Source organism: Equus przewalskii, chromosome 1, assembly GCF_037783145.1.
Source record: "Equus przewalskii isolate Varuska chromosome 1, EquPr2, whole genome shotgun sequence".
NCBI lineage: Eukaryota > Metazoa > Chordata > Mammalia > Perissodactyla > Equidae > Equus > Equus przewalskii.
Window position 1 is genome coordinate 61,148,510 of NC_091831.1, and position 27,642 is coordinate 61,176,151.

At 41.3% G+C, this 27,642-nt stretch overlaps 4 protein-coding genes across 26 annotated transcripts in view; 1 reads left to right on the forward strand and 3 right to left on the reverse strand.

Annotated features, from left to right (window-relative positions):
- The window catches only part of FAM149B1 (family with sequence similarity 149 member B1), a 67,134-nt gene extending 57,749 nt beyond the window's left edge, over positions 1-9,385 (forward strand). For 4 of the 5 annotated variants that reach the window (XM_070566062.1, XM_070566071.1, XM_070566057.1 and 1 more), the window contains 5 exons: positions 1,781-2,005; positions 3,482-3,605; positions 3,832-3,957; positions 6,928-7,006; positions 8,147-9,385. In XM_070566062.1, coding sequence (XP_070422163.1) covers positions 1,781-2,005; positions 3,482-3,605; positions 3,832-3,957; positions 6,928-7,006; positions 8,147-8,229 — 637 coding nt within the window. In that variant the 3' untranslated portion in view covers positions 8,230-9,385. The remainder of the gene's footprint in view (positions 1-1,780; positions 2,006-3,481; positions 3,606-3,831; positions 3,958-6,927; positions 7,007-8,146) is intronic. The other variant, XM_070566060.1, reaches the window with a different exon arrangement.
- DNAJC9 (DnaJ heat shock protein family (Hsp40) member C9) lies at positions 9,363-16,895 on the reverse strand. The gene is made up of 5 exons (XM_008517777.2): positions 14,472-16,895; positions 14,159-14,299; positions 12,997-13,251; positions 11,047-11,133; positions 9,363-10,683 (listed from the first exon to the last, which is right to left on the reverse strand). The coding sequence occupies exons 1-5, from the start codon at positions 14,649-14,651 to the stop codon at positions 10,561-10,563; spliced, it is 786 nt and encodes a 261-aa protein (XP_008515999.1). The 5' UTR covers positions 14,652-16,895; the 3' UTR covers positions 9,363-10,560.
- A 707-nt stretch (positions 16,896-17,602) lies between these two features.
- On the reverse strand, positions 17,603-19,496 carry MRPS16 (mitochondrial ribosomal protein S16). Its single transcript, XM_008517778.2, has 3 exons — positions 19,328-19,496; positions 18,332-18,592; positions 17,603-17,840 (listed from the first exon to the last, which is right to left on the reverse strand). Exons 1-3 carry the CDS (start codon positions 19,338-19,340, stop codon positions 17,707-17,709), a joined length of 408 nt encoding a protein of 135 aa, XP_008516000.1. The 5' UTR covers positions 19,341-19,496; the 3' UTR covers positions 17,603-17,706.
- A 1,653-nt stretch (positions 19,497-21,149) lies between these two features.
- Positions 21,150-27,642, reverse strand: part of CFAP70 (cilia and flagella associated protein 70) — a 134,876-nt gene continuing 128,383 nt past the window's right edge. For 16 of the 19 annotated variants that reach the window (XR_011524276.1, XM_070566033.1, XM_070565998.1 and 13 more), the window contains 2 exons: positions 23,389-23,436; positions 21,150-21,458 (listed from right to left, as the gene is read on the reverse strand). Coding sequence is in view for 18 of the 19 variants with exons in the window: in XM_070566033.1 (XP_070422134.1) it covers positions 21,378-21,458; positions 23,389-23,436 (129 nt within the window). In the remaining variant the exon portion in view is untranslated. The remainder of the gene's footprint in view (positions 21,459-23,388; positions 23,437-27,642) is intronic. The other 3 variants (XM_070566008.1, XM_070566004.1, XM_070566009.1) reach the window with 1 other exon arrangement.

The following is a 27,642-nucleotide window of genomic DNA, read 5'->3' on the forward strand; positions in this document are numbered from 1 at the left end:
AAGAAAAGGTCTAAGTGAATGGTTAGGGAGGTAGGAAGACCAGAAAAATCTCATATGAGTAATGCTCAAGGTTTAGCCCTATTCCTTGACAGGCATTTTCCCCTTCCAAGTCCTCCAAACATGGAGGCATATTTTGCACTAGAGGACACCAAAGTGGCCTGAAAGGTTGAGGAACTTGCTAAAAGCCAAAAGAGCACATGGCAGAGCTTTATGCTTTCACTTTCCTTCCACTTCACTGTGCAAATACTGTCTCTTAAGTGCCTTACAATAGAGTCAAATGTCCTCTCATCTGCTTTTCTTTTTGGTTTTTTGAGGAAGATTTGCCCTGAGCTAACTACTGCCAGTCATCCTCTTCTTTTCTGAGGAAGCCTGGCCCTGAGCTAACATCCGTGCCCATCTTCCTCTACTTTATATGTGGGACACCTACCACAGCATGGCATGCCAAGCAGTGCCATGTCCGCACCTGGGATCTGAACCGGCGAACCCCGGGCTGCTGAGAAGCGGAACGTGCGAACTTAACCGCTGCACCACCAGGCTTGCCCTCATCTGCTTTTCAAAAAGCACTGGATCTGGGGGCTGGCCCCGTGGCCGAGTGGTTAAGTTCGCGCGCTCCGCTGCAGGCGGCCCAGTGTTTCGTCGGTTCGAATCCTGGGCACGGACATGGCACTGCTCGTCAGACCACGCTGAGGCAGCGTCCCACATGCCACAACTAGAGGAACCCACAACGAAGAATACACAACTATGTACCGGGGGGCTTTGGGGAGAAAAAGGAAAAAACAAAATCTTTAAAAAAAAAAAAAAAGCGCTGGATCTGTAGGGCAGAGTTTAAGCTACCCAACTGTTTGGGCATAGTATTTTATTAACAAAGTAATTCCAGAAAAGCGTTGTATTTCACACTTGTTTACGCAAATGGGGATCCACTGTGGTCCTGCTGCCCTGAGCAGCACAAGGCTCTGGACCCCTCGCCTGCTCCCAGCTTTCCAAGGAACCCACACCCCTACCCCTGCAGGCTCCAACTAGCTTAGCATTTTAATCTCTGCAGTGGGAGCCACACTGGTGCTACACTGCTCTCAAGCAGCAATATTTGCCTTTCAACTCTTTCTGGTGACATTCCTTCAGCACAAAAGAATGCCTCAGGGGCCGGCCCCAGGGCCGAGTGGTTGAGTTCTCGTGCTCCGCTTCCGCAGCCCAGGGGTTTCGCCAGTTCGGATCCTGGGCGCGGACATGGCACCGCTCATCAAGCCACGCTGAGGCAGCATCCCACATGCCACAACTAGAAGGACCCACAACTAAAAATATACAACTATGTACCGGGGGGGCTTTGGGGAGAAAAAGGAAAAATTTTAAAAATCTTAAAAAAAAAATAGCTTAAGAGAAGAGAAAAAATTAAAAAAAAAAAGAATGCCTCAAATACAGTAAGAATCTCAGTCCCTGAGATAAACTTTTGGGAAGCACTTTGGAGTAGGTACTCTTCAGGTTAGTCTTCACTAGTAACTGACGGAGTGACTGTGATGGCAGGTGAATAATGGACTTGCTTTTGCAAATCTCCATTCTAATAAATTATGTGTATGACTGAAATGTCCTTCTTTTAAGAATGCATTCTCATGCCTGAGCTAGATTATGTAACTTCTAGAAACTAAGTTACTTATTGAACAGTTTTTACTTTTGCTTTTTTCTCCCTTGAATGTATTTTATAGTCTAAGTCTTTTTACTCTTTGAGTCCTGTCTCCTTATACACAGCAATCTTGATTTCACTGTGGGTTTCTGATTTGGCCACTAGAGATCTTGATGACAAGCTACTAATGAGGCCTGGGTCCAGTACCATCCTTTCAACCCGAAATTGGCCAAATCGAGCCCTGGAGCTTAGTACATCATCTCTGTCATATACAGTGCAGTCCGCCAGGAGACGCAACCCCCCACCACGTACCCTTCATCCCATAAGCACAAGCCATTCACGTGCTGGAACGCCAAGACCTGTGGAAGAAATCCTCAGAGGATCCCGAGTGTAGGTTTCAAAAGCAGAATTTCTAGAAACTGTGGTAAAACTAAAGAAGAATGTCACATAGAGGGTGATTTTAAATGTAAGATTGAAATACATGCCTAGAAACTAATCATTACATATTTTTATGATGTTCACTTGTTTAAATCCAATACAGAAAACGATGGGGTTAAATTTGAATGAAACACAGATACTGGATCTTTCTGTTGATTTAGCTAAAGATTTATATTTCTACAAATAAAATGTTGGCTGGAATACTTCAGTGCGATTTACCAAAAGAATAAAAGATATATGTATTTTATTAAACATTTTCCTTAGTGGGAACATACTCAGTGAAATTCACCCCAAAATAATAATTAATTCTCCTTTCATATTTTTCTGTACCATTGAGATCTGCTTATCTCACTGGCAATGAAAACTTTATAACATCAGATATGTACTTGCTTATGTACCAGGAAGAATGTCCCTTAGCACTTCTTAGGAAATAACACTGAAAATATTTTCTCTTTTCTCACCGTTCATTCACTAGACACTCTGAACATCATTGTGCAAAAAATACCTAGGAGCCAATTTTTTGAATAAAATTCTTTCTTTAGTTGTTGATTTCTAATACCATGATCAAGGATATGAGATAATAAGGCCATAACTGCGTTTTGAATTCAGCTTCTAAATTAAGCATGTCACTATATTTCTCTCCCAACATGTTATTTCTTGATTTTGATTTTTCAGTTTCTTGTTATAATTTATCCCAATAGACTCACTAAACGAGATGTCCAAAACCACCAAAAATCTTTGTCAGGACACCAAGGTTCACCTTTCACTTTATTATGTTTTTATAGCTATATCTACACCAATACATCTATAGATTAATTCATTTGGGGGGATAAGTGGTCTTGATATATAATTAATGTCTTATCCCTTCCGACAGTACTTTTTTCAAAGTGGAAAAATAGGTTGCTTTGTTTCTTCCGGAACATGAAAATACCCTTCAGTTTCAGTTACTGTCTCGGATATGAGTAATACTGCAAACTGCTCCAAATTCCATGGAAGTAAATGAAAGTTTAGGAACTTTACCTGGGAATTATAGTGATTATAATAAAGTGAAAAGGACAACCATAAAGCCTAGAGCTGGAGAATTCCATCAGATGTGAAGTTACAAATCCATAGTTGGCAGAGAAGTGCAACACCAGATAGGGAAAATTGTTTTATTCCAGTTCTCTGTGAGAGAAAGGGTCAACCTCTGCTGTGTGCCCAGGATAAGGTTTCAACAAAAATCAGAAAATACTATGAAAAAAGCCCAAAACTCTTAATTTTCCAAAATCTTCTCATTGAGATCTCTTTACTTAAAAATGTAAACAGCTTTAAAGCTTTCTGTGCATGACATTAAACTCACCTGCTTCATTTATTTGATTCTAATCAGTTTTCTTGTATTGTTATAACTCTGTGTTTTCTTATCTTGGTATTCGCTGGTGGGATCTGCAGCCCCTTGGCAGCCGAATCGCTCTCCTCTCCCTCACCAATGCCTCTGAGTCGAAATAATCTGCTGCCACCTATTGGCACAGCTGAAGTGGAACACTTGAGCATTGTGGGGCCACAAAGGCAAATGGTATGTCTCTTTCCTGTTGCCGTTCCATGTGCTTAAAACCTCATGGGCAGTAATTCTGCATGATCTGTATTCTGGTCTTGATTTATACTATGTTTTGTTAAAAGTACAAACTGAACTCTAATTTATGGCAATGGAACTGGAGCTGCTTGGCCTGCAGTTACCATATATGCACAGTTCCCACTACAAATTGTTTAAACTTTTTCTGTAATTTTTAACTCCTCTACAGAAAACCCATGGTGATTCCAGTCGAGCTCGAAGCGCAGTGGTGGATGAGCCTAACCATCAGCAGCCCCAGGAGAGGCTCCTTTTACCTGACTTTTTCTCCAGGCCCAACACAACTCAGTCATTTTTGGTAGAGTGACATTTACTTCCTCTATGGTCTTGATAGTTGGGGAAAGAAAAAAACCTAGTTTCAGCAGACTTAAGACTTTACATAGTGGCTGAATCAACCAAGAATAAAAGTTGAGGTTCTAACAAAAATAGTGTTCTAAGTACATTTTGTTGAAATTCTAATGGGTCTCTGCCACTCGTTCTTTTAACTTGTAAAAAGAATAAGGTAAAAATGCCTTATATATAAATTACAAATTCTAAAGAATTTAAAGTTATTTCTGAAAATAAGCAAAAGAAAGTTAAACTCCAGTGCATTACCCCATCAGATTAGTATAACTTCATTCTCTAACACTGCTTTTATGGAGTTACATGAAAAGTGGTATCATATTATGATGTAGACTGGTGGATAGGTGAATTAGGACTTTCATTTTTTTTATTGGTGTTTGAAATGCTGACATTGCCTTACCATTTAATGTGCATTTTGGGGCTGGCCCTGTGGCCGAGGGGTTAAGTTCGCGCGCTCCGCTGCAGGCGGCCCAGTGTTTCGTTGGTTCGGGTCCTGGGCGCGGACATGGCACTGCTCGTTGGGCCACGCTGGGGCAGCGTCCCGCATGCCACAACTAGAGGGACCCACAACAAAGAATGTACAGCTATGTACCGGGGGGCTTTGGGGAAAAAAAATAAATAAATAAAATCTTTAATGTGCATTTAGTAGCCCTTTTACTTTTTTTTTTTTCTTTCTGAGCAAGATTCACTCTGAGCTAACATCTGTGCCAATCCTCCTCTATTTTGTATGTGGGCCACCAACACAGAATGGCTGACGAGTAGTGTAGCTGATGAATGGTGTAGGTCTACGCCTGAGATCTGAACCTGAGAACTTGGGCTGCCAAAGTGAAGCACGCCAAACTTAACCACTGCACCAGGGCGGGCCCCACTAGCCCTTTTACTTTTAAACAAGTAACAGAAAAAACCTGGTTGGGAGATTGGAGGTCATGCACTGACCTTGCCCAATTGTAGACCAGGAGCTCTGCTCCACCTCATTTGCTTTGTGGGAAGAAGACTTGGAGAGCCTGGGGAAGTGGCTGGGGCCACACTTAGTGCCCAGGAACCAGGGCTCCACATCCTATACCAGTTGTCAGGATGGTGGTGTTTGCAGTTGAGATAAGCCACTCACTTATCCCAACTCATAACACTTGAACTGTATCAGCCTGAAGCACTGTACAATCTTTCCTCCACTAGAAGAGTGGTGAGACTAATAAATGAATGGGACATTTTATTAGTTTCCTAGGGCTGCCATAACAGATGACCACAAATTGGGTGGTTTAAAACAATAGAAATTTATTCTCTTAGTTCCAGAACCTAGAAGTCCAAAATCAAGATGTCAGCAGAGCCATGTTGCCTCTGCAAGCTCTAGGGAAGAATCTTTTCTTGCCTCTTTTCTAGCTTCTGATGGTTGCCAGCAATCCTTGGCATTCCTTGGCTTGCAGCTGCGTCACTCAGTTTCTGCCTCTCTTCACATGGCCTTCCTCCATGTCTCTGTCCAAATTTCCCTCTTATAAAGCTACCAGTCATTGAATTTAGGGCCCACCCTAATCCAGCATGACTTCATCTTAACTTGATTACATCTGCAAAGATCATTTTTCTAAATAAAGTCACATTCACAGTTCCAGGTGGACATAAATTTTGGGGGAGACACTATTCAACCCAGTAGACCTCAGGAGGCTTGATTTAGGGGGAGATTTACCAAAAACAAGGGCAAAAAGGAAATGTGAGCACTTCTGATTCTTACTCAGTGTGAATCCTAGGAAGTTTGAGAACCTCTATTAAATTTGTCTTCTCATAATCTGATCCAGGACATTTAGTGTTTGATGATTATATTCTATAGCTAGATTGTCTACTGCACATTTAATTTTTGATTGCCTTAGATATAAAACTAAACACATTTCAAAATTTTTTTTTCAGATTTTTATAACAATAACAAAAGTAAAAATTTCTTGCCTTAGCCATTTCTCTCCCAATTTGCTGTCATGACAAAGGAGTCAGTAATTCAATGTAACTGAGAGCACTGGATCTGAGTCCTGTGCCTGGCACTGCCAGAATAGCACTCTGCTCCTTGGTGCTCTCATCTAGAATAGGGGTCAGCAAACTATGGTTCACGGGCCGTTTGGCTTACTGCCTGTTTTTGTAAACAAAGTTTTATTAGAGCAGACAGCCACCACGCTCATTCACTTATGTACTGTCTATGGCTGCTTTCCCACTACAAGAGCAGAGGTGAGTAGGTGCAATGACAGTATGTACCACAAAGCCTAAGATATTTACTATCTGGCCCTCTACAAAAAATACGTTTGCTGACCCCTGATCAAAAACATGAAGCTTCACCAGAAAAATATTCCTGAAATCTCCTTAATCCAGTGCTCTGACAGGGAACTGAGAGGGATGTGTTTTATTCTGGAAGCATCAGTGGGATGACATTAATAGCTCTTTTTTCGATATTTGCATTTTAATATTTCAGTCTGATTTTAAAAATCTTTAAATTCCATGAGGTAATTTTGCTATGTCTGAATTTCATGTTGGGTCACATTTCAAGTATGGAGGTAAAGTCATGGGTGTTTCAATGTTGCTGAAAAGGCTCTGTTCTGTTGTTTTAAACAGCAGGTAATAGAAATGGGGGAAAAATCCCCTGGCAGCCAATTATATTTAGAAATATTCAACCATCTGAATTTATAAATGCTAAGATTTTCTTAAAGGCATATTTTAAAGTTGTAGAACTTACAATTTTTACAAGTTGACAAATGGCTTTGTGAGCCTCTGGCTTGGGATTTTTCACACGGAATATAACAGAGTGCACTCAGCCAACTTGTCCCTCAGATTGGCAAACGATGCCGTTTATATTATTGTCCAATTTCAAGGTTTTCCCTTGTGAACCTACCAATGTATTATCCTTTGGGAGAAGTCACACTGTAAGAAGTGTCTCATTTTTTCTCTTTTTCAGCCGGATACACAGTATCGTCGTTCATGTGCTGTTGAATATCCTCATCAGGCCCGACCTAGCAGGGGATCTGCAGGGACAGGTGGGGCCATAGCTCTTATTTTACTACTATGTGGCTACGTTAAGACCCTACTTTTGTCTTATTTTTTCCTAAGTTTATTTTCCCTTCCTCTGGATTTTATTATGTTTCATTTTCCTACATTTTGTTAATCACTTCGAATTCATTTTGGAAGATGGGATATAATAAAAAGATAGAGGAGGGCTCTATTGCTCAGAGCCAAAAAGTTCCAGATTTCTGTTTTCTCAAGTGTAAATTAACTTCTCACCAGTCTGCCAAATAAATAGTACTTTTTCTTTAATCCAAAAACTGTAAGCCAATTAAGTTGTTTTCATAACATTCAAACACTGCATGGATTTTATTATGTAGGCAAAATCCATATAGCTATAGATTAAACTGCTTTGGTCAGTTAACCTGCTAGGCCAAGGAAAGAAAAGAAACTTTAAAATGTTAAGATATGCTGAGTCTGATTCTATGCCATTAATTTTTTTGATTTCCAAGTTATATTCTATAGATTCTATTTTCATAGGAGTGATGGGAGAAAATTTAAGGATGTCTGAATTCTTATAATTGTCTTCTCACCACCATCAGGGTCATTCTCATTATGCTGTAGATGAAATTTAGAAGTATTGGGCAGTTGAAATGTTTCCTATTAATGAGATTAATCAGCAAGTACATTAAAAAGTAATCTGCCTCAAACCATCTCTTAGTCCAAATAAATTCTCTTAGTTCAATTCCTAGCAGCACTATTTGGTAGCGTTTGAATGCTTTCAGTGGGTTCTATTCTTGCATCACTCCTCATAGAGAAGCAGTGCTGCCTCTGAGATCGTTATTACATCAGCCATGTTGACGGTCACATGTAACTAGTGTAACATTTAGGTAAGTGAAACAGACTATTTTAGTCTTCAATTAGTGGGTTCTTCTCTAAAACTAGGTCACTGCTTTCATATCTTAATATAAACTTTTTTGTTTTTACATGACAAAAATATGCAAATGTGGTTTTTATAGCCTTGGTAAATATATACTTTACTAAGTAGTCCCGGTCTCCAAATTTAAAGTCCAACTGATAATTGGAACAAAAAAGCCCTTAGATATGAACTTGAGATTACCAAATCTAGAATGTCTACTAATGTTAGACCCTATAATGTCATCTTTGTCTGACAGGTCCTCAGTTACATGGGTCTACAAAATCTCAAAACAGAGGTGGACCAGTCTCTAGAACCAGGCAGGGACCAGAAGGCAAATGAGAAGAACCTGCTTCAGGCTCCTGGAAACACATGGGAAGATTTCGTGAATCAGTGTTCAGTTATCTCATGATGCAGAGCGTGTACACAAGAGACAACTTGAAACCATCTTCCTGAAGAGTTATTTTAGTTCAACTGAGAAAAAAAACAGAATATCTGCCAAAGATTACATGAGTACTGTTTGTATCTCCAGTTATTGTCGTCTTTCAGCATAAGTTAACCTTGTTCCACTGGACAGTAAAGCTTGTACCCAAAGATGTAACAAATGAATAATTACCCCCAAACCATTGCTCATGTTGTCTGTTAACAACGATCAGATCAATTATTATAGGATCTATGAGACTAGACATACACAAAAAACAGCAATTAATAGCATTAAGTCACCACTGGCTTTGGAATACTTCGGCTTGTACTGATTTCTGGGGTGCTGTACTCAGTTTGAAGTCATTTTTGGGAGATAGATAGTGCTGTCAAAAAGCTGAGCTACTCATCAAACAGATGTCATTCTTAAAGCTGTCTCTTGAGCTGTCCAATCCCATAGGCAGATAGAGATGGAAGGAGTAACTAAAGGCATAAATGTTGAGCACTGATGTAAAGTAACTTCTGTAATAAATCATAATGCATGTGTTTTTCAGACAGGACAACTCAACCTCACAATACCTGCTTGATATCAGGTTATACTTCTTCTTAAAGTACTTTAGTGGTCATGTTTTTTCCCCAAATATTAAGCTCACTTTGCCAGATTTTCTCCTGTAGCTCTAAGAAAGTCAATTAAAAAATTTATAGAATCTTTCTACTAGTGAGTCAGCAAGATGCAATTCTTACAACTTCAGAAACCCTGGCAATTAGTCCAGTATAAACATATCCTAGAGAGAAGTAGAGAACTCTGGCCTTCTTCTGATTTTACCATGGAGCTTTTCCTGAGTGCAATCATGAATGCAGCAAAGGTTTTAACTATGGCTTAAATTTATTTTATTTCAATTTCCTTAAACTTTAATTTTGATGATCATACCAGTTTAGATCTTATTGTTAATATTCAGAGTGGATAAATTCAAATGATCATAATTTGGGGTAACTTTTAAATTATATCATAGTGTTCTAATGCTATCATATGAAAACAGATGCTTCAAACAACCTGCATTAAATATTTTTAATATAATTAAAGAGTATTTTTTAACCTGTTTGTAATCACAAACCAAAAACATGCCATGTACTTAGTTCAGATAAATTATGATACACAAAGCTCAGTAACAGAAGGCTTGTTTTATGCATATGGTATTAAATATATTAGTCTACATATCAGAGATTTTAAGTTCAACAATCCCTAAAATATTTGCATGTATTCTAATGAATGCATACCAATTCAACTGAATATAAATGAAAATCTCTGTACTATTTTCACAAATCAATACCATGAATGCATGACAACAAACCATTGGATCAAACAGCTTGCCTTTCAAAGTTAGAGTTAAGAGTCAGCAGGGGCCTCTAAGAAGACATTTAGCCCAACTTTACTACCCTTTTATAGATGATGAAACAAATTCAGACATGCTCAGTGACCTGCCTAAAGACATTCAGTAGTTACAGGCAGGACCACAACATCTCTTTATGCTCCTTAAATCGGTCTATCTATGGTAACACCAACTAGGACTACTTTTCTTTTCTCTTCTCTATCCTAAACACCATTCATATTTTTTCTAGATCATATTTTAAATGATCCCAGTGATCATTTAAAAAGAACTAAACTCATTTTTTACTTGTTTATTTAATCATGTGTAAGTCTTACAAAGATGCTTGAAGTAACCTGAACACCTGTTTCTCCTATAATACAAGCAAAGACTACAAAACCTGGTTGAGTGAAAAGAAAGAATACTAAGACTGAAAGCAAACTGGCAAGTATTTGGAAGACAGATGTCTGGCAAGTGTTTTGAGGCATTCCAGCTAGGTAGAGTACCTGTTCTAATAAACACATCACTCCAAATATTCTGTAGCTCATTCCTGTGTGGCAAAATGACAACTCCTAAAGGAAGACTCGCATTGTAGACAGAGTTCCTTGTACAGAAGATCCATAGAGGCAAGTACTGTCAGAAAGTATACCACACTCTGCCTTTTCCCTCAATGATCACTACACCAAATTCCTTCATGTAAGGACCTCACAGAATGTCAGGGGATTTCTAGGATACACTAGGATCAGGTTGAGAGATTCTGCTTAGTTTACATAGTCAATCTGAATATAATTTGGACGGGAAAGACAACTTTTCTCACGGCTTGGGTTGACTCCTTGCCTGCAATGGCACCAATGAACACCTGAGGACTTCTGAAGAGAAAATTCCATTATTTCTTTTCTTTCTTGAGAGCTGCTTTTTTCCCTCCTCCTCCTTTGGAAGGTTTGCAGTACTTTGCTTCCATCTGAGCCAGAAAACTGTCCATTTCCTTTTGCCGATCCTTTTGTCTTCTCTGTTTGAGAAGTTAAAACACAAGTTTTCAAAACACAAGACTATCCATAGAGACAAGAGTACTTAGTGGTTGCCAGGGGCTAGTGGGGAGAAAGGGGAGTTACTGCTAATGGGCAAGGAGTTTCCTTTCAGGGTGATAAGAATGTTCTGGAATTAGTGTCGATGCTTGTACAACTTGATGAATATACTAAAAACCATTGACTTGTTCACTTTAAAAGGATGAATACATGGTATGTGAATTCTGTCTTAAAGGAAGAAAACGAAATACCCACAACACTATACATACACTCCAAAGAAAATCTTAGCAGTAGGAATCAGAACATGAAAGAAGTGGTGGCAACCTACACAACCTGGCCAAGCTTACCTGAATGACTGCTTTCAAGTTATCTACTCCTTCATCAAGCCCCAACTCCTTCCTGCTCTTTTCTGCTTCTTTAGCCTCTTCTTGAGCCTAAAACAGAAACTCAAGTGAGACTCCTTGGCAACCAGGCAAATGCTAAAAATACACCCTCTTTCACAAAAGCAAATCTGTGAGACCTTTGCAATTTGAGGATTATATAGATAAAAAGGATAAAATTACATAAATACGTCATTCATTAAAACGCAACACTGCTGACAGCAAGTAGTAGACCCTCTGTTTCCAATAAGCATTTCTGAGTCTTCCCCATTTCTACTTGCTAGGGGTAGCAAAGTAGATTAGTATTCATAAACCACCTGGTGGCAGGAAGGAAAACAAAATGCTAGGAGAGCTAGGAAAGGTCACTTAACTAAGGATGCCCTCAAAAATGCTGCCAGGATACAGGCACCTCAGATTCCTCATCTGGAAACCCAATTTACATGTGACTGGTGGCAGCCTTGAGAGCAACCTGGTTTAAAATTCCCCAAGTAGTCAGAATAAATGGTAACAAATTCAGTTTTAACCTTTCTTCACCTGATTTCAAAGCCACCTTCTTTTGTCAAATTTCCCTAGGGCGCTGATTCCAAAATACCACAAAAATACCTTGGGAAAGTTAGTAAGTTTGTTCTTTCCTTCAGGGCAACAACTAAGACTATAAGAGGCCTCAACCTCCAGTGAACTTTCTAAATAACAATGAATACTATTAATACTGAGAATAATGATACATTAGGAGCTTATTACTCCAATACAGAGAGACAGTTTCTATTGTCTCTCAGTGTTTCTATTCAATTTATTTCTTTAAATATTGTATTCACTCCTCCCCAGGTTTGCTGGAGTCTCTCTCAAAACCATCCCCCTCCAAACTCTAGGCAAGTTTCTCAAACTAATAGCCTATTAATGAAAACAGGTGTGCTCAGTTGCGCCCAAGAAAATGATTACCAACTTAAAACTGTCAGCTTGAGTCTAAACAGATGTAGCCTATGAGGCAAAATGATGATCTTGATACACATTCCACTTCTCTCAACTACACATACATACATAGACACACACACACACACGAGCTTTCCCTTCTATCTTATATCTAAAAGCTGCACACCTACCTCCACCCCCAATTCAGCCAAACAAAATAAGGTACTACTTTAGTATCTAAAATCGTACACTGTCTGCTCTCCACGGAGCTCCCATTATGCAAGCCAGGTTGAGGCAATGGTCACTTCGGTACCAGTGTCTTCCCCAAAAGACTAGAGGCACAGATGTTTGGTACCTTGAATTTACTCCCTTCCAGAACCCCAGCTGTCCTTAAGTTCCTTCCCCTTGCCATCATCCCTACCTCACCAATTCCACAGTTTAATATAGGTATAAAGGACACACAGGCCACAATCTCTGATTCTCCACAAATGTGCTCCTCAAAGTGTTTGGAAAGACACCTTCAACAAAATGAACTAAATCGTTTCTTTAAAAAATGTATATTCTGGGTCCAACTCAAGAATCAGTCTGGGCAAGAGGAAAAGAATCTGTGTTAAGACAGTCTCTGTCGCACTGACTCCACCCCGTAACGGAGTGAGAACCATTGTCTAGCCAACTCATCTGTATCACTGTCTAGCCATTACTTTATCTCCGGAAGAATGCCTCAGCGAAGCTACAAGAATTTGGCCCATATGAAGAATATATCAATGTTACTTTAAGATGATATTATTTAAACAATCCACGTAGTAAAATCCCCTTGTGTACAATATACCAGGAAAAAATAGTTGCTCCGGCTGAACTGGTATGCTCATTTTACTAGATGAGAACTAGATAACAAGTTAACCCTTATCCTTATTTCAGCAGTCTCAAATATATTTCCATTATTGTAAACATCCTCAAATTCTTTTTGTACACAGTCGAAATATAAATAAATAGCATTCAAAATCTTACCCTCCTTTTCCTTGCATTCATCTTTTGCTTTGATTCTTTGACAAAAGCATTATAGGATGGGACTTCTCCAGCATCAATGGCTTGCTGAATAATGTTCCTTATTCTGGATTCCTCTGTGTACTGCACACACAGCACAGACTCCATAATCTGATCCATGTCACCCCTGAAGTCCAGATAGGCCTGTTTAATATCAGCCAGCTCTTCTTCAGAACCTTTGTATGTCTTTTCAAAAGCTTGAATGTCTTCTAGAGATATCTGAACAAATACGAGACATATGCTTTAAATTTGAGAATTTTATTTTAAATAAAAGGTATAGTGAGCCAGCCCTGCTGGCCTAGTGGTTAAAGTTCAGCACGCTCTGCTTCGGTAGCTGGATTCAGTTTCCAGGTGCAGAACCACACCACTAGGTCAGTCAGTAGCCATGCTGTGGCAGCGGCTCACATAAAAGAACCAAAAGAACTTAGAACCATACACAACTATGTACTGAGGCTTTGGGGGTAGGGCGGAGAAAAAAGGAAAAAAAAAGGGACGAAGATTGGCAACATGTTAGCTTAGGGTGAATCTTCCCCTGCAAATAAATAAACAAATACTATACTAATAAAACTAGATTTAGATGTTGAAATGTTTCTCCCCAAATACTAGTTGCTTGAGTTGAAACTGTTGCAAGGAACCAAATTTTCTCTGACAAAGCTTTTCCAGAGGTCTCTGTGGTCCAATCTTCACAACTGTAAAACCATGGACCAGAAAAATTTAAGTGAAGTTTCCAAAGGTGGGAAGAGACCCAGAAAAATACTCACGACTTACATTTGGATATGTAAAATAAAGCATATCTTGTAAAAAACTAAATCCCCCCCTTTCACTACAATCAACTCTCCAACAGGAAATTGAAGACCCATTTCAGTAAGAGTGTGCGTGCGTGCATGTATGTATATATACACACATATACCGTGGGTTCAACCTAACGGGTTAAACAGATCTGCTTTTCAAAAAGTTACACGTATACCTCCTGAGAAATGCCTATACGTATGTATATATATTTATCTACCTTTCGAGGACAAATTCCTCACCCCTACAGAACAAAATGCAAGGCTTTAGAGGCATTCAATAATTGTTTGTCGAATGAATGATGGGAATAGTCACAAATAAATCTCCCGTCTTCTACCTTTTTAAAGAGTAACCTCCAATACGCCTCCCAGTCCCGATCTTGCTTGAGCACATCCGAATCCTCGTCCACTGTTCCCTGCTCATCGTACAGTGCTCTCTGCTCCTTGTCACTTAGAACGGAATAGACTTTCCCGAGGATCTGCGAGGAAACAGTATCCAAAAGTCACCCCTGCACCTCACTGAAAACCGCGCCGCGAGAAATAAAGATTAGAAAACTCCAGATTGGGTTTAGCGCACTCCACCGGGGCAGGGCCGGGCGGCCAGAAGACGGAGAGAAGCCCGGGCGTTCGGTGGTGCGGGGACTCGCGTACCTGGAAGCGACGGGTGGCGTCCTCCTTGTCGCCGTCGCCCACCCGGTCCGGGTGCACCTGAAGGGACACCTTGTGGTATCCGCGTCGGACCTCGCCGTCCGAAGCCTCGCGTCGCACGCCCAACACCCGGTAAAGGTCGGCGGTGCCGAACACTTCCTCGCACAGTTCCAGCAGCCCCATGGTCGGCAGAGGCGCGGAGCAGGCGGCGGCCGGGGAAAAGCTGCCTGCCCCAGAAGCACCGGCTAGAGCTCCGCGCCGCTTCCTTTTCCCGCGTAGACAGCCCAGGGCGCCAGTCACAAGCGCGGGAAAGGGCGGGGCGAAGGCGCTGCGCTTTACGGCGGCTGCAAAATGGGGCGCGGCCAGCCCTGCGTAGGCGTGGAAGGCAGCGGGGCGGAGCTGGCGGCCCAGGTCTCTCCCAGCGCGGGAAGCTCTTCCTGCGGAGACGCAGGGGTATCCCAGCTGCCGCCACGACCTCTCCTCCACTCAGTCCGGAAATCCGGCGCCCGTCCTCTCCTCAGGGTCCCAGCCCCGAAGCTCATTCAGTAATATATGGCACGTCCATATTAGGTTGAACCTGTCCACTGCTGTTTTGTTTTTAAGTAAAAAACGGTGTAACATGGCATTTGGCAGTTTCACATGGTTCAACCTCATGGTTAAATAGATTTGTTCTTTTTTCAAAGATGACCCTAACAAGAGTACACAGAGCACTAAGGCCCAAATAATTTTGCAACCTACAGGTTGGGACTGCTAGGTAGATACTTCCCTTGAGCCCTCCAAGAAAAAAGCCTAACAAAAAACACAAAATACTCGCCTTTTAAAAATTCTTTATCTGATAGTATTTATAGATTTGACATTAGACTCATTCCCATTCACCCTCCAGCTCCTGAATCACCTTCCATTTTGGAGATAACATGACCCAAACTCTCACCTTAATAAATATACAAGTTACTGAAGCAAAGGCTCTTTCAAAACATTTTAAATGTTTTCTAAAGTGCAGAGCTGAGTTTGAGCATGTTGGGTGGTAGCAAGATAGGCTGATGCAATTATCAAAGACATGGTGAGAAATCTGGGCCTGGAGATCCAAAGCAAGGCTAGGGCTAGAGAAAACTCTGGAAATCAGGGAGAGAATGAGCTCACAAAAGAAACGGGTATACAGATCTTAGACAAAGGAAAGACCAGGGCAAAAAGTGAGTACTTGAGTTGGCAGAAACTCAGTAGCTCAAAATAATACCTTACCTTAATCCATTTCACATCAGTTCCCCTCACTGGTCAATACTTTTCAGAATCACATTCTCCCTCTGTTCTACCAATTAAAGCTTCTCCAAAGACCTCAAACTCTCCAGGGTAGATTAATATCTTTTAAATTGCCAGAATTCAGGGCCGGCCCAGTGGCACAGAGGTTAAGTGAGCACATTCCGCGTCTGGCGGCCCGAGGTTCACTGGTGTGGATCCCAGGTGTGGACGTGGCACTGCTTGGCATGCCATGCTGTGGTAGGCGTCCCACATATAAAGTAGACGAAGATGGGCACGGATGTTAGCTCAGGGCTAATCTTCCTCAGCCAAAAAAAAAAGAGGAGGATTGGCAGCAAATGTTAGCTCAGGGCCAGTCTTCTTCAGCAGAAAAAAAAGGGGAGGATTGACAGCAGTTAGCTCAGGGCTAATCGTCCTCAAATAAATAAATAAATTGCCAGAATTCTTTTGGTTTTCAAAGCATTTCTCTTTCCCAGATCCAAGATTACACCCAGCAAAGTCAGTTCCTCTTTGCCTACACTGCCTTCAAAGTTTCTGCAAAGCAAGTGGAAGCCAACCAGTGACAACCCTGGGGGAAGCGTTGATGACCTCAGAATTTGAAGTGGCTGGTAATTGTTCTCAGAATATAAAAACTAGAGAATAAAGTAAGTTGGTACATTGATAGGACTTTAAAATCTCTATACATTTCCTATATTCTAGTCTTCCACCAGAATTTGAAATCTGTATCATCTAGAGTGTGCACTAAAACCATCTAATCCATGCTTGTGGTTGTAGAATCCTGTGGTTCTGACGGAGTATAAATAATGTAATTATTTTGGGTTTTTTGGCACAGCCAGTCATTTGTATTACCAAACTCATGATACCTAAACTTGATTCTATCATTGACTTTTTAAGGTGATTTTTGAAAAGCTCCTCATCTTTGCTTATGCTCCCCCCCTACTTCCACCCTCCAACCCCCACCACCAATATGTTAGAAAAGGCTCTCCAGCCCTCCAGGTAGGCACACTGGCGTCTGAATCTTAGCTCTGCTCAATATTGAAACTATGTGGCCTGGGGCAAGCTTCCACCTCTGAATCTCAGCTTCCCCATCTATAAAATGGAAATAATCCTACCTACTTTCATGATACCTTATAATCCTCACAAGTAACTTTGTTTGTAAAGGGCCTAGAATGTATGTAGGGACTTCACAATATTAGCTTTCTTCCAATTTTTCATTCTTAAAAAGTAAGCCTTTGGGGCCAGCCAGTGGCATAGCGGTTAAGTTCACACATTCTGCTTCGGTGGCCCGGGCTTTGCTGCTTTAGATCCTGGGTGCGGACCTACACACCGCCTGTCCAGCCATGCTGTGGCAGGTGTCCCACATATAAAGTAGAAGAAGACGGGCATGGATGTTAGCTCAGGGCCAGTGTTCCTCAGCAAAAAAGAGGACGATTGGAGGCAGACGTTAGCTCAAGGATAATCTTCCAAAAAAAAAGAAAAGTAGGCTATTATAGCCTGAAAGTAGGCTATTACACCCATAACAAACCTACCTTTGTAAATTTAACATTATGTGTCAAGCAAGACAATATAAATCTGCAATTACAAAAACAATAAGCGAAGTAACCGTGTTCTTGAGCTGGGAGGATGACCGTAAATGATTACGGAAGGAACTACTTGGATAGGCCCTGGACATGCTAACTGGGGGCTTCGAAACAGGAATGTCGTAGAAGGCAGCAGATTGTAAAGTTGTCCAAGAGACCTAGGGCCCAATCCAAAAGTACAACCCACCCCACAGCCACTGTCTTTCCCCAGACGAAGGCTAAAAAAGCACCTAGTACCAAGCTCTACGTCAGACAAATCTCTCCCTGGGCCCTGCTGAGGACAGGCCAGAAGAGCATAGGTGACTTAGAAAACTCCATTTATTGACCTCTAAATCTAATAAAACTAAGAGCTCTGCACAAGTGTTTTAAGAAGACTTTGACCTTACTCCCACTGCTCACTGAAGTCAGCTCGCTTTTGTTTCTACAGCCTCTGTATCTGTTTTCTGAGACACTAAGAGAATTTCTCGTGCTCGTTTCCGTCGCAGCCTCTCAGCATTTGTGATCACCATGGGATGCAGAGGGAAAAAGCCAGAAAGACCTAAAAGCAACAGGATTTTCATTCATTACAATACGGTACAAGCCAATGTTTCCCTGGGAACTCAGCCTCACAGAGCTGAGGTCTAACAGAGACCTGACCTACAGCATGCATTTAAACACGCTCCTCACTTGACAACCTGTCTTACCTCTCCCCAGCCACCTCCCGTCCATTTTCTATACTATAAGGAGACAAGGGATGTTGTCTACTTCCTAACGCTATTATCCTTACTTGAAAAAAAGACAAACTGACAGATGGCCATTCAAGACACACTATTTCCATTTTTACCATAAAACACAAGTCACCCAGAAAGTCTCATAAAGGAGTCCACAAAAGGGGTCTCCAAATTCAAAATGGCAATTAGATCACAACTTCAGCTCTCATTCCAGACCTGAGCAGCCTGGAGGTGATAAAAATCATTCTTGATTTTCACCATCCTGGAACTGACTTCAATTTAAAATCCCCTCACTGACGTAAGGCTAGAGTTGAGTTACCCAGAAGCTTTTCCACAGGCTCAGAGAGGTGGGCCCCACAGCCGATCCAATGCCGGATTCGTTCCAGGTTGAGAGCAACGAGTTTCTCTCCATGACTGTTGGGCAGTGGATCATAGGAGCCCAGCTGCTCCACAAAACGGCCATCCCTGGGACTCTTGTTGTGAGCAGCCACGATGCGGTAGAAAGGCCGGTTGGTACAGCCACCCAGGGCAAGGCGAATGGTTAGGTGGCCTCCACGGTAGGCCTTGCAGAGGAGAGTGCCTACAGAGAAATAAGTAGTTCAGACACGAGAACCGAGGGCAAAAAATGGACAAAATGAGGTAAACGAAACAATCCCTTTCCTCCACTGAAATGTCCTCACTTCCAACCAATTCTTTTTTTTTTAAGATTGGCCCTGAACTAACATCTGTTGCCATCTTTCTTTGTTTTTCCTTCTCCTCCCCAAAGCCCCCAAGTACACAGTTGTATATTATAGTTGTGGGTCCTTCCAGTTGTGGCATGTGGGACGCCGCCTCAGCATGGCCTGATGAGCGGTGCCATGTCCGCGCCCAGGATCCGAACCGGGGAAACCCTGGGCCGCCGCAGCGGAGCGCGCGAACTTAACCACTCGGCCACAGGGCCCGCCCCGCTTCCACCCAGTTCTGGTCAGTCTGGCTTAGATACTGTTTTATGACATTCCTCTGATCCACTCCAGCCGGAAATGACTTCCTCCTCATCCCCCAATCCTCTCAGCACAGGCCTGCCACTTACATGTCTTTGCTCCGTAACCATGTCGGAGCCTCAGCTGCGTATCTATAAAACGAATGCCACTGATCTCAGGGTCTGAGCGAGGACTAAGTGAGAAAACATTGAGAGGAGGATCGTATGTAGGGCAGCGTGCGGTTTCCCCTTCGCGTTGCCTCCAGCTCACCTGAGGAGAGCGCGGCCCACTAGTCCCGCACGCCCCCAGCCCCCGCGACCGCCCGGAAGGTCTCTCTCGGGACCCCGATCACTCACTGAGCCGGACCATGGCGCAGCCGGCGTGCGCCGGGCCCTGTGCGCCAGCTGCGGCGTCTACGGGCTCCCGCCGCCCGCACCAAACAGCTCCTCGGCCTGCAGCGGACTGTCAGCACTGCCGGGCGGCGCACCTCACCCCACTGCGACCCGCGTCCAAACGCCGCCGCGCAGCCAGCAGCCGGCCCGCTCGCCCCGCCTCTTCCGCTCCCCGCCCCTCCGCTTCCGCGAACGCCGCGCGGCGAGCGCCAACGTACCTTAAGCTGCTGCGGAAAGGCGCGCTCGGTTTGCGGGCCCGGCCCTGGGGGCGCTCTGGGCCCTCTCTGGAGTGGGCGTGCCTGGGGGAGCGTGGAGTCCGTATTGGGAGAACCCGGGGACGGCTAGGAAAAGTGCTGAAGTGCGCCGCAAATCCACCCTTCCCCTAGAGGTTTTCTGAGAACCTGTTAGGGCCAAGGCACAGTGCTGAACGCGAGATGAAAAGGCGCTGTCCCTGCCCCGGGAAGCTCACAGTCTGGTGGGGAGACGATGAGGTTACACCAGATTAACTAGGGGTGGTCAGTACACAGTCCTGGGAAAGCAGAGATGGTAGCCCTGATACTTCCTTGGTGCCTCAGGAAGACTTCATAAAGGAGGTAGCATTAGGGTCCAGACTAGAGAAGGACTGTAAATGAATGTAGAGTTTATTTTCCCCTTCTGTTTACTAATATGTGTAGGAGAAGAAGACATTTCCTCTACCCTCTCTGGGTCCTTCTGGCCGGACAACTAATTAAATTCACATGAACAGAATAACAGGAGAAAAATTGAACAAAGCTTTATAACACGAATACATAGGACAGGCTCAGGCGAACTGAGCAACTCTCCAAGATGGCGGAAGCTCTCACCTTAAATACCAGCCACAGCTAAACACAGAGGAGGATGTTGGGGGTGGGGGGAGTCAGTTATGGGAGATCACCAGAAAAGCACAGTAAACGCGTAAGATTATTATGCAGATTTAAGTCCTTGCCTTCTGCATTGATAAGAGTTTCTAGAGGTAAGGTCATCCCCCCTTCTTCCTGGTAAAGAGAGGGAGACACATTTACAGATGGAAATTTCCTTTACAAATGTAAATGTCTCTTAACAAAGGGTAACTTCTACTTCTCAGAGTTTCTCTCATATCTGCAGTTCTTTTAAAAAGTAACCAGCCCCAAATAATCTTCATGCCAAAAGGACATATCTTGGGGTGGCCAATTCCAGTCCCCCATATATGCCTTTTGCCTTCCCTCCTATTCTCTCCACCTCCTCCTTTAAAAAATAAAGGAAGGGGAGCCTTTATTCCTGATTCTGATGTGCAGTGATCCAGGAGGACAAGGGGTGAAGCATGATTTTTTTTTGCCATCTCTAGCCCTGGAATAATGGCCTCAGTTGTGAGGAATTTTGCATCTATTACAGCATAATGGACTCTAAATGGAGCCCTTGTGGTTTAGATCCATGAACATACCCATGGATAGAGGGAGTCAGTACTTCAACCTTCAGCAAAGACCTCTCTGTTCAGCTTCTCTGTTGGATCCAAAGGGCCTGGACACAACTAATACCCTCTTTGCTCTAATATACTGACCCAGCATAGCAGTCTTCCTTTAGGCCCATCTTAAAAAATGATGCCTTAATTCCCAAGTTCCAGTAAGTAACCTGGCCAAGGACCTTAGCAGTTGACCCCCTCCAGGAGTGATCCTGATAAGCTTTCATCAGAAACCGTAATAATGAACCCACTATAACTTAATTATATATATAAGTGATTATATTCTTATGCGTACCTCAGTATACCTCATTAACTCCAGAACCATACTGATGAATTTTGAATTTCTTATTTCCATTTTTTATTATAATCCAGTTATCCAGTAACATAGCCATCCAGTAAGATAGCCAATGGAAATAAACGAATGGGTTTCTGTTTATGGTGAAGATTCTTTTGTTCTCCATCCCTAGGTCTCATATGGTGAAACTTCCAGGGTTTAATTTCTCTGGGAAGGAAAGGAGCTCAGAGTTCTATACAGAAAATTCTTCAGCTAGAAGGATGTCAGAAAGATGGGTTTCCAAAGCCAACCGTCTCCTGTACCATGTGGATCTCTGCAAGCAGAGCCTCATCTTTCAATTTCAGCTGCATAAGAGGAAGGAAGGGAAGAACACGTCATACATGATATACCTATGTGTAGACCCCTCATTTGCAAGGCCACAGCTTAACAACATAATTCTTTGGGATGGGATTCATTCTTCCTATATCCCCTATTTCATGGTAACTCCATTAAAAGACCTCAGAATATTGTACTGGTTACATAGATGTGTTCACCTTGTGAAAATCCATCAAATGATATGAGCACTCATAATTTGTACACTTTTTTGTAAAATAACTTTAATAAAGTTTATTTTTAAGAGTTCACATTATCACCCAACATATCTTGACCAATGTATAAATTCCCATTTGGCAAGAGACAGAGAGGAATCAAAGACAATAGATCAGAACTTAATTTTAGAATCTAGATGTGTAGTAGAGACATTGAGTTTCCTACTGAATGCCCACGCTCTCCTTTCTTTCTTTCTTTTTTTGAGGAAGATTAGCCCTGAGCTAACATCTGCTGCCAATCCTCCTCTTTTTGCTGAGGAAGATTGGCCCTGAGCTAACATCAGTATCCATTTTCTTCTACTTTATATGCGGGATGCCTGCCACAGCATGGCTTGATAAGCGGTGCATAGGTCTGCACTTGGGATCTGAACCAGTGAACCCTGGGCTGCTGAAGCAGAGCACACGAACTTAACTGCTACGCCACTGGGCTGCCCCTCCCCCACCCCCAGACTCTCTCCTTACTTAATAACAAATCTTTTCTTTTGGAGCAGCAATGTAGCTAGCTAAAAAGCCACATTTCCTGCTTCCCTTGCAGCTAGGAGTAGTCTTATGACCAAAGTGGCAAATGAAATGTAAGCTAAAGTCATTGCTCTTTATTTTTTTTATTTTTTGAGGAAGATTAGCCCTGAGTTAACATCTGTGCCCATCTTCCTCTACTTTATATGTGGGGTGCCTACCACAGCATGGCTTGCCAAGTGGTGACATGTCCACACCCAGGATCTGAACTGGTGAACCCGGGCTGCCAAAGCAGAACGTGCACACTTAACTGCTGCACCACTGGGCTGGCCCCAAGTCACTGCTCTTTATTGGGAGGTGAAATAGCTAGCTTGGCCTCTTTATTCTTTCCCCCTTTTTGTTCTTTATTGTACCTGAAACATGGATATGGTGGCTGGAGCTACAATCACTGTCTTGCAACTATGAGGGATGGAAACTGCATGCTACGATGGTGGAGCAGAAAGACAAAGTGTTTGGGTCCCTGATGACATTCTGGCACCAACCCTGGACTTTCATTAAATGAGAAAAATAAAATTTCTAATTTGTTTACACTACCATCTTTCAAGTCAAATTATTTGCACTTCATAAATGACAGAATAGACCAGGGTTTGGCAAGCTGCTGTTCATGAGCCAAATCCAGCCTGCTGCCTGTTTTTGTAAGTAAAATTTTATTTGAAAGACAACCATGTTCATTTGTTTATTTATTGTCTATAGCTGCTTTTGTACTGTAAAGCTAGAGTGTAATAGTTGCAAGAGAGACTGTTTAGCCCACGAAGCCTAAACTGTTTCCTATTTTGCCCTTTACAGAAAATATTTGCTGACCCCTGGACTAAACCAACACCTTCATTTTACACATGAGGAAAATGAGGCCCAGAGGTTAGCACAGTAAGTTAATGGCAAAACGAAGACCATAATTCAGGTCTACTGACTCCCAGGCCATCTGTCTTTCCATTAAACCATATTCTCTAAAGAGGCAGAACATAGATCCCCCATGGTGGCATGTGGGTTATTATTGCAAACCCAGCAGTCCCATGATAATGGCAAAGATGGTAAGAAAAGACTCTAGAAAAATATTCACATCATGAAATGCTGTAAAGTCCTGAATTAAGCCAGCACCTTCCTCCCAGTTTCCTAGCCTCAGTAGAGTATAGACAAATAAACATAGAGTACAGTGAAGGCATCTGCATCATACCTTCATCGTGTACTTGTAGGCCTGCTCAGCTTCCAGTTGCCGACCAGCCTGAGAAAAAGAGCAGCAGCTGGTGATGATGATATATCATAAACATTATAGTAGGAAAGTACATTGCCACAACATTTCTACCAAAAGCAGAGGATTCCACACCTCTGAATTCAAAGGGGAAGCAGGAAAATGAAAGGTAGTAGGGAAAGTCAGATTCTTAGATATATATATATATATGTAAAAAATCCCTTCTTCATTTCAAAAAGTTTAAAGACAATTTGACCTCTCATTTTTTTTTTCCCCTGAAAGCACCGTTTGTTCCTCTCAGGCAGGACAGAAGCCATTCTGTTAATAATTGCTAACATTTATATAGTGCTTACTTTGTAATTTACATTGTTTTAAGTACATACTTTCATTTTTAATCCTCAAAACAACCCTAAAGGATGACTACTATTATTTCTCATTCCCAGTTTACAGATAGAGAAACTTAGGCACAGAGAGGATAAATAACTTGCCAGAGTTATGAAGCTAATAAGCGGAGGAGCCAGGTTTTAAAACAATGCAATCTAGCCCCAGAGTCCAAGTTTTTACCTACTACACTTTATCCTGTCTCTATGCATTAGAAAAAGCAGATACTGGAATTCCATGTACATCTGGATAAGAGACAAGAATGCTAACTACTCTTCCCAGTTATTCTTGTGTGAAGCACTGATCTAGCAGTTCAATGAGAATAATATAAATTCACTATTATACTTCACAAGTTTCTGCATAACAAATTAGAGTATGAAAAGTCACTGGGGAAAGCTAGAATACATAAATATGAGAACCACAGAATGTTCAGGCTAGAACGGAGCTTAGAGAATATCTAGTTTAATTTCCTGATAAGTGCTAGTCCATGGTAAATTTTTACTGGTTCACAAAATTTCCATTATGCAAAAGACTTTCCTATGATAGCTACACTTTGAAGTTTTCCCACCTGAAGTTCACTGAATTCCAGGGGCATTTTCCAGCACATCTTCCTTCCTATCACTATTGCCTTGTTTCACTTCTGCCACAGGGAGGCAGAGGGCCAAATGATGTGAGGATCCAGAACAGCCAAAACAATTTTGAAAAAGAATGACTTTTTTTTCTTTTTTGCTATCGTGGAAAATGCTGCAGTAAACATCCTTGTACATGTCTTCTGGTAATTTTCTTAAGAATGTATCTAGATATAAAATTGCTAAGTTGTAGATATGAATATGACTAGATAATGCTAATATTGTACTTCAAAGGAGTTATGCCAATTTACATTCACTAGCAATTATGAGACTCTTTGTCAATGTTGGTATTATCAGACTAGTTTTTGCCAAGACGGATGGGAATTTCCTTCACATCATTATTTTAAATTGTATTTTCATGATTACTACATATATTTGTTGACTTTTACAATTTCCACTCTGGCAGCTTGTATATTTCTATCCTATAACCTTTTTTCTTACCGTAGGAGCTATTTATATAATCTGGATATTAATTCTTTATTAGTTATAAATGCTGCAAATATTTATAATAAAGTCCAGAAGTTTTATTTTAGTGTCTTTTGTTATAAATGAGTTTCCAGTTTTAAAGTTGTTAATTTATTGATATTTTAGTTTTGGCTTGTGCTTTTACAGTCACAAGAAACCTTGCACACCCTGAGGACATAGAGGTATTCTCTATATTTTCTTCTAAACAGTCTAAAGTTTTAAGATTTAGGTCTTTAAATCAGCTAGAATTTTGTGTGTGTTTGTGGTGTGAGGTAAGGAACTAATTTTTTTTTATATATGGATAGCCAGTGACTCCACCTCTATTTACTGAGTAGTCCATTTGTTCCTTATTTTGGGAGGTTATATAGTCTTTTAAAAATAGCTTTATTGGGGGCCAGCCCAGTGGCATAGTGGTTAAGTTCACCTGCTCCACTTTGGCGGTCTGGGGTTCACAGGTTTGGATCCCAGGCATCTACTTACACATTGCTCATCAAGCCATGCTGTGGTGGCATCCCACATACAAAATGGGGGAAAACTGGCACAGATGTTAGCTCAGTGACAGCCTTCCTCAAGCAAAAAGAGGAAGATTGGCAACAGATGTTAGTTCAGGGCCAATCTTCCACACCAAAAAAAAGCTTTATTGAAGTATAATTTATATACCATAAAATTCACTAATGTTAAGCTTCAATTGTGCAACTATCATCACAATCCACTTTTAGAAGATTTCTATTACTCCTGAAAAGTTCCTTCATGGCTGTTTGCAGTCAATCCCCCTTCCTACCCTTGGCTCTAGGGAACCATTGATCTATTTTTGTCTCTATAGTTTTCCTAATTTCATACAAATGGCAGCAGATAATATATAATCTTTTGTGCCTTGCTTCTTTCACTTAGTGTAGTGTTTTTGAGGTTCATCTATATTTTTGCATGAATCATAATTTCATGTTTATTGCTGAGTAGTAGTACTCCATTGTGTAAATATACCACATTTTGTTTATCCATTCACTGATGGACATTTAATTGTTTCTGGTCTTTGGCTTTATTAAATGCTGCAATGAAATAGAGAAATTTTTGTGTAGGTATATGTTTTCACTATGATACCAAGAAGTGGAATTGCTGGGTATATGGGAAGTGTATGTTTAACATTTTAAGAATCTGCCAAACTATTTTCCAAAGTGGTTGTACTAATTTCCAATCCTACCAGCAATGTACGAAGGTTCTACTTTCTCGGCATCCCTGTCAATACTCGGTATTGTCAATTCTTTTGATTTAAGCCATTCTAGTGGGTATGTAGTGTGGTGTTAATTTGCATTATCTTAATAAAGTATCTTTTAAATTTTTTGACATTTCAGATTAAAGTTACAATAATAGTTCTCACCTCTCTGTATAAACACACACAGACACACCCATACATCAGTATATATGTTAACTTTTCCTGAACAATTTGAGAGTAAATTGCAGACGTGATGCAATTTTAGACTTTACTATGTTTTTTAAAATCACAGCCATTCTCTTTTTTTTCTCTTTTTCTCCCCAAAGCCGCAGTACATGGTTGTATATCCTAGTTGTAAGTCATTGTAGTTCTTCTATGTGGGATGCTGCCACAGCATAGCTTGATGAGTGGTGTGTAGGTCTGCACCCAGAATTTGAACTGGTGAACCCTGGGCCGCTGAAGCAGAGTGTACGAACTTAACGACCCGGCCACTGGGCCAACCCCCATGGCCATTCTCTTACAAAACCAAGTACAATGATCAAAATCAGGAGATCAGTGTAAATACAATACTAATTATTCTACTTATCTAATCTATAGAACTCATTCAGAATTTTCCAAATGTCCCAATAATGTCTTTTATAGCAAAAGAAAATTCAGGATCATGCCTTGCAGTCAATGTTCATGTCTTCAGTTTCTTTTACTCTGGAACAGTTCTTGAGTCTTTTTGTTTCATGACATTGGCATTTCTGAAGAGTACTGGACAGTTATTTTGTAAAATATCCCTCAATTTGTGTTTGTCTGATGTTTCTTCATGATTATATCAGGTTATGAATTTTTGGCAGGAACACCACAAAAATGATGTGTTCTCCTAAGTGTGTCCTATCAGGAGGTACATGTTGTTTATCCCAATACTGGTGATGGTAATACTGATCATTTGTTTAGATTGTTATCTGCCAGGTTTTTCTACTATAACATTACTATGTTCCCCTTTGTAATTAATAAATATCTTGTGGGGAAATACTTTGAGACTGTGTAAATATCTTCTTTCTCCTTAAACATTCATCCATAGTTTCAGCATACATTGATGACTGTTCCCTGAATTATTACTATGGTGGTTTCCATATTGTGATTTTCTAATTCCATAATTCCTTATACTTTGAATAGTTGGCCTTCTACTGTAAGCTTTCCTTTTCTACTATTTATTTGTTTGTTTAATTATATCACTGTGGGCCCATAGATTCTCATTCGTAATCCTTTATTATAATTAATTTGATGGTCAAATTGTCCCAGATAGGGCCAGTGGGAGCCCCCCATTTAAGCTAGCTCCTTTGTCTTTTCTTTCTTCCCTGTGTGTTTTTCATATGTCTCAATCTTTCTTTGAGCACTTTTTACTTTGACTCAACAAGATATTCCAGACTTATCTTGCACTTTACCTCTCCCAGTCCTAGAATCAGCCATATTCCAAGAAGCCTCTGATTGCTTTGTTTTTTTAAACTGGACAAACGCCCTAGTTTCTTCTAATGGATTGAGAAACCAAGACCTGAGCACTAGATG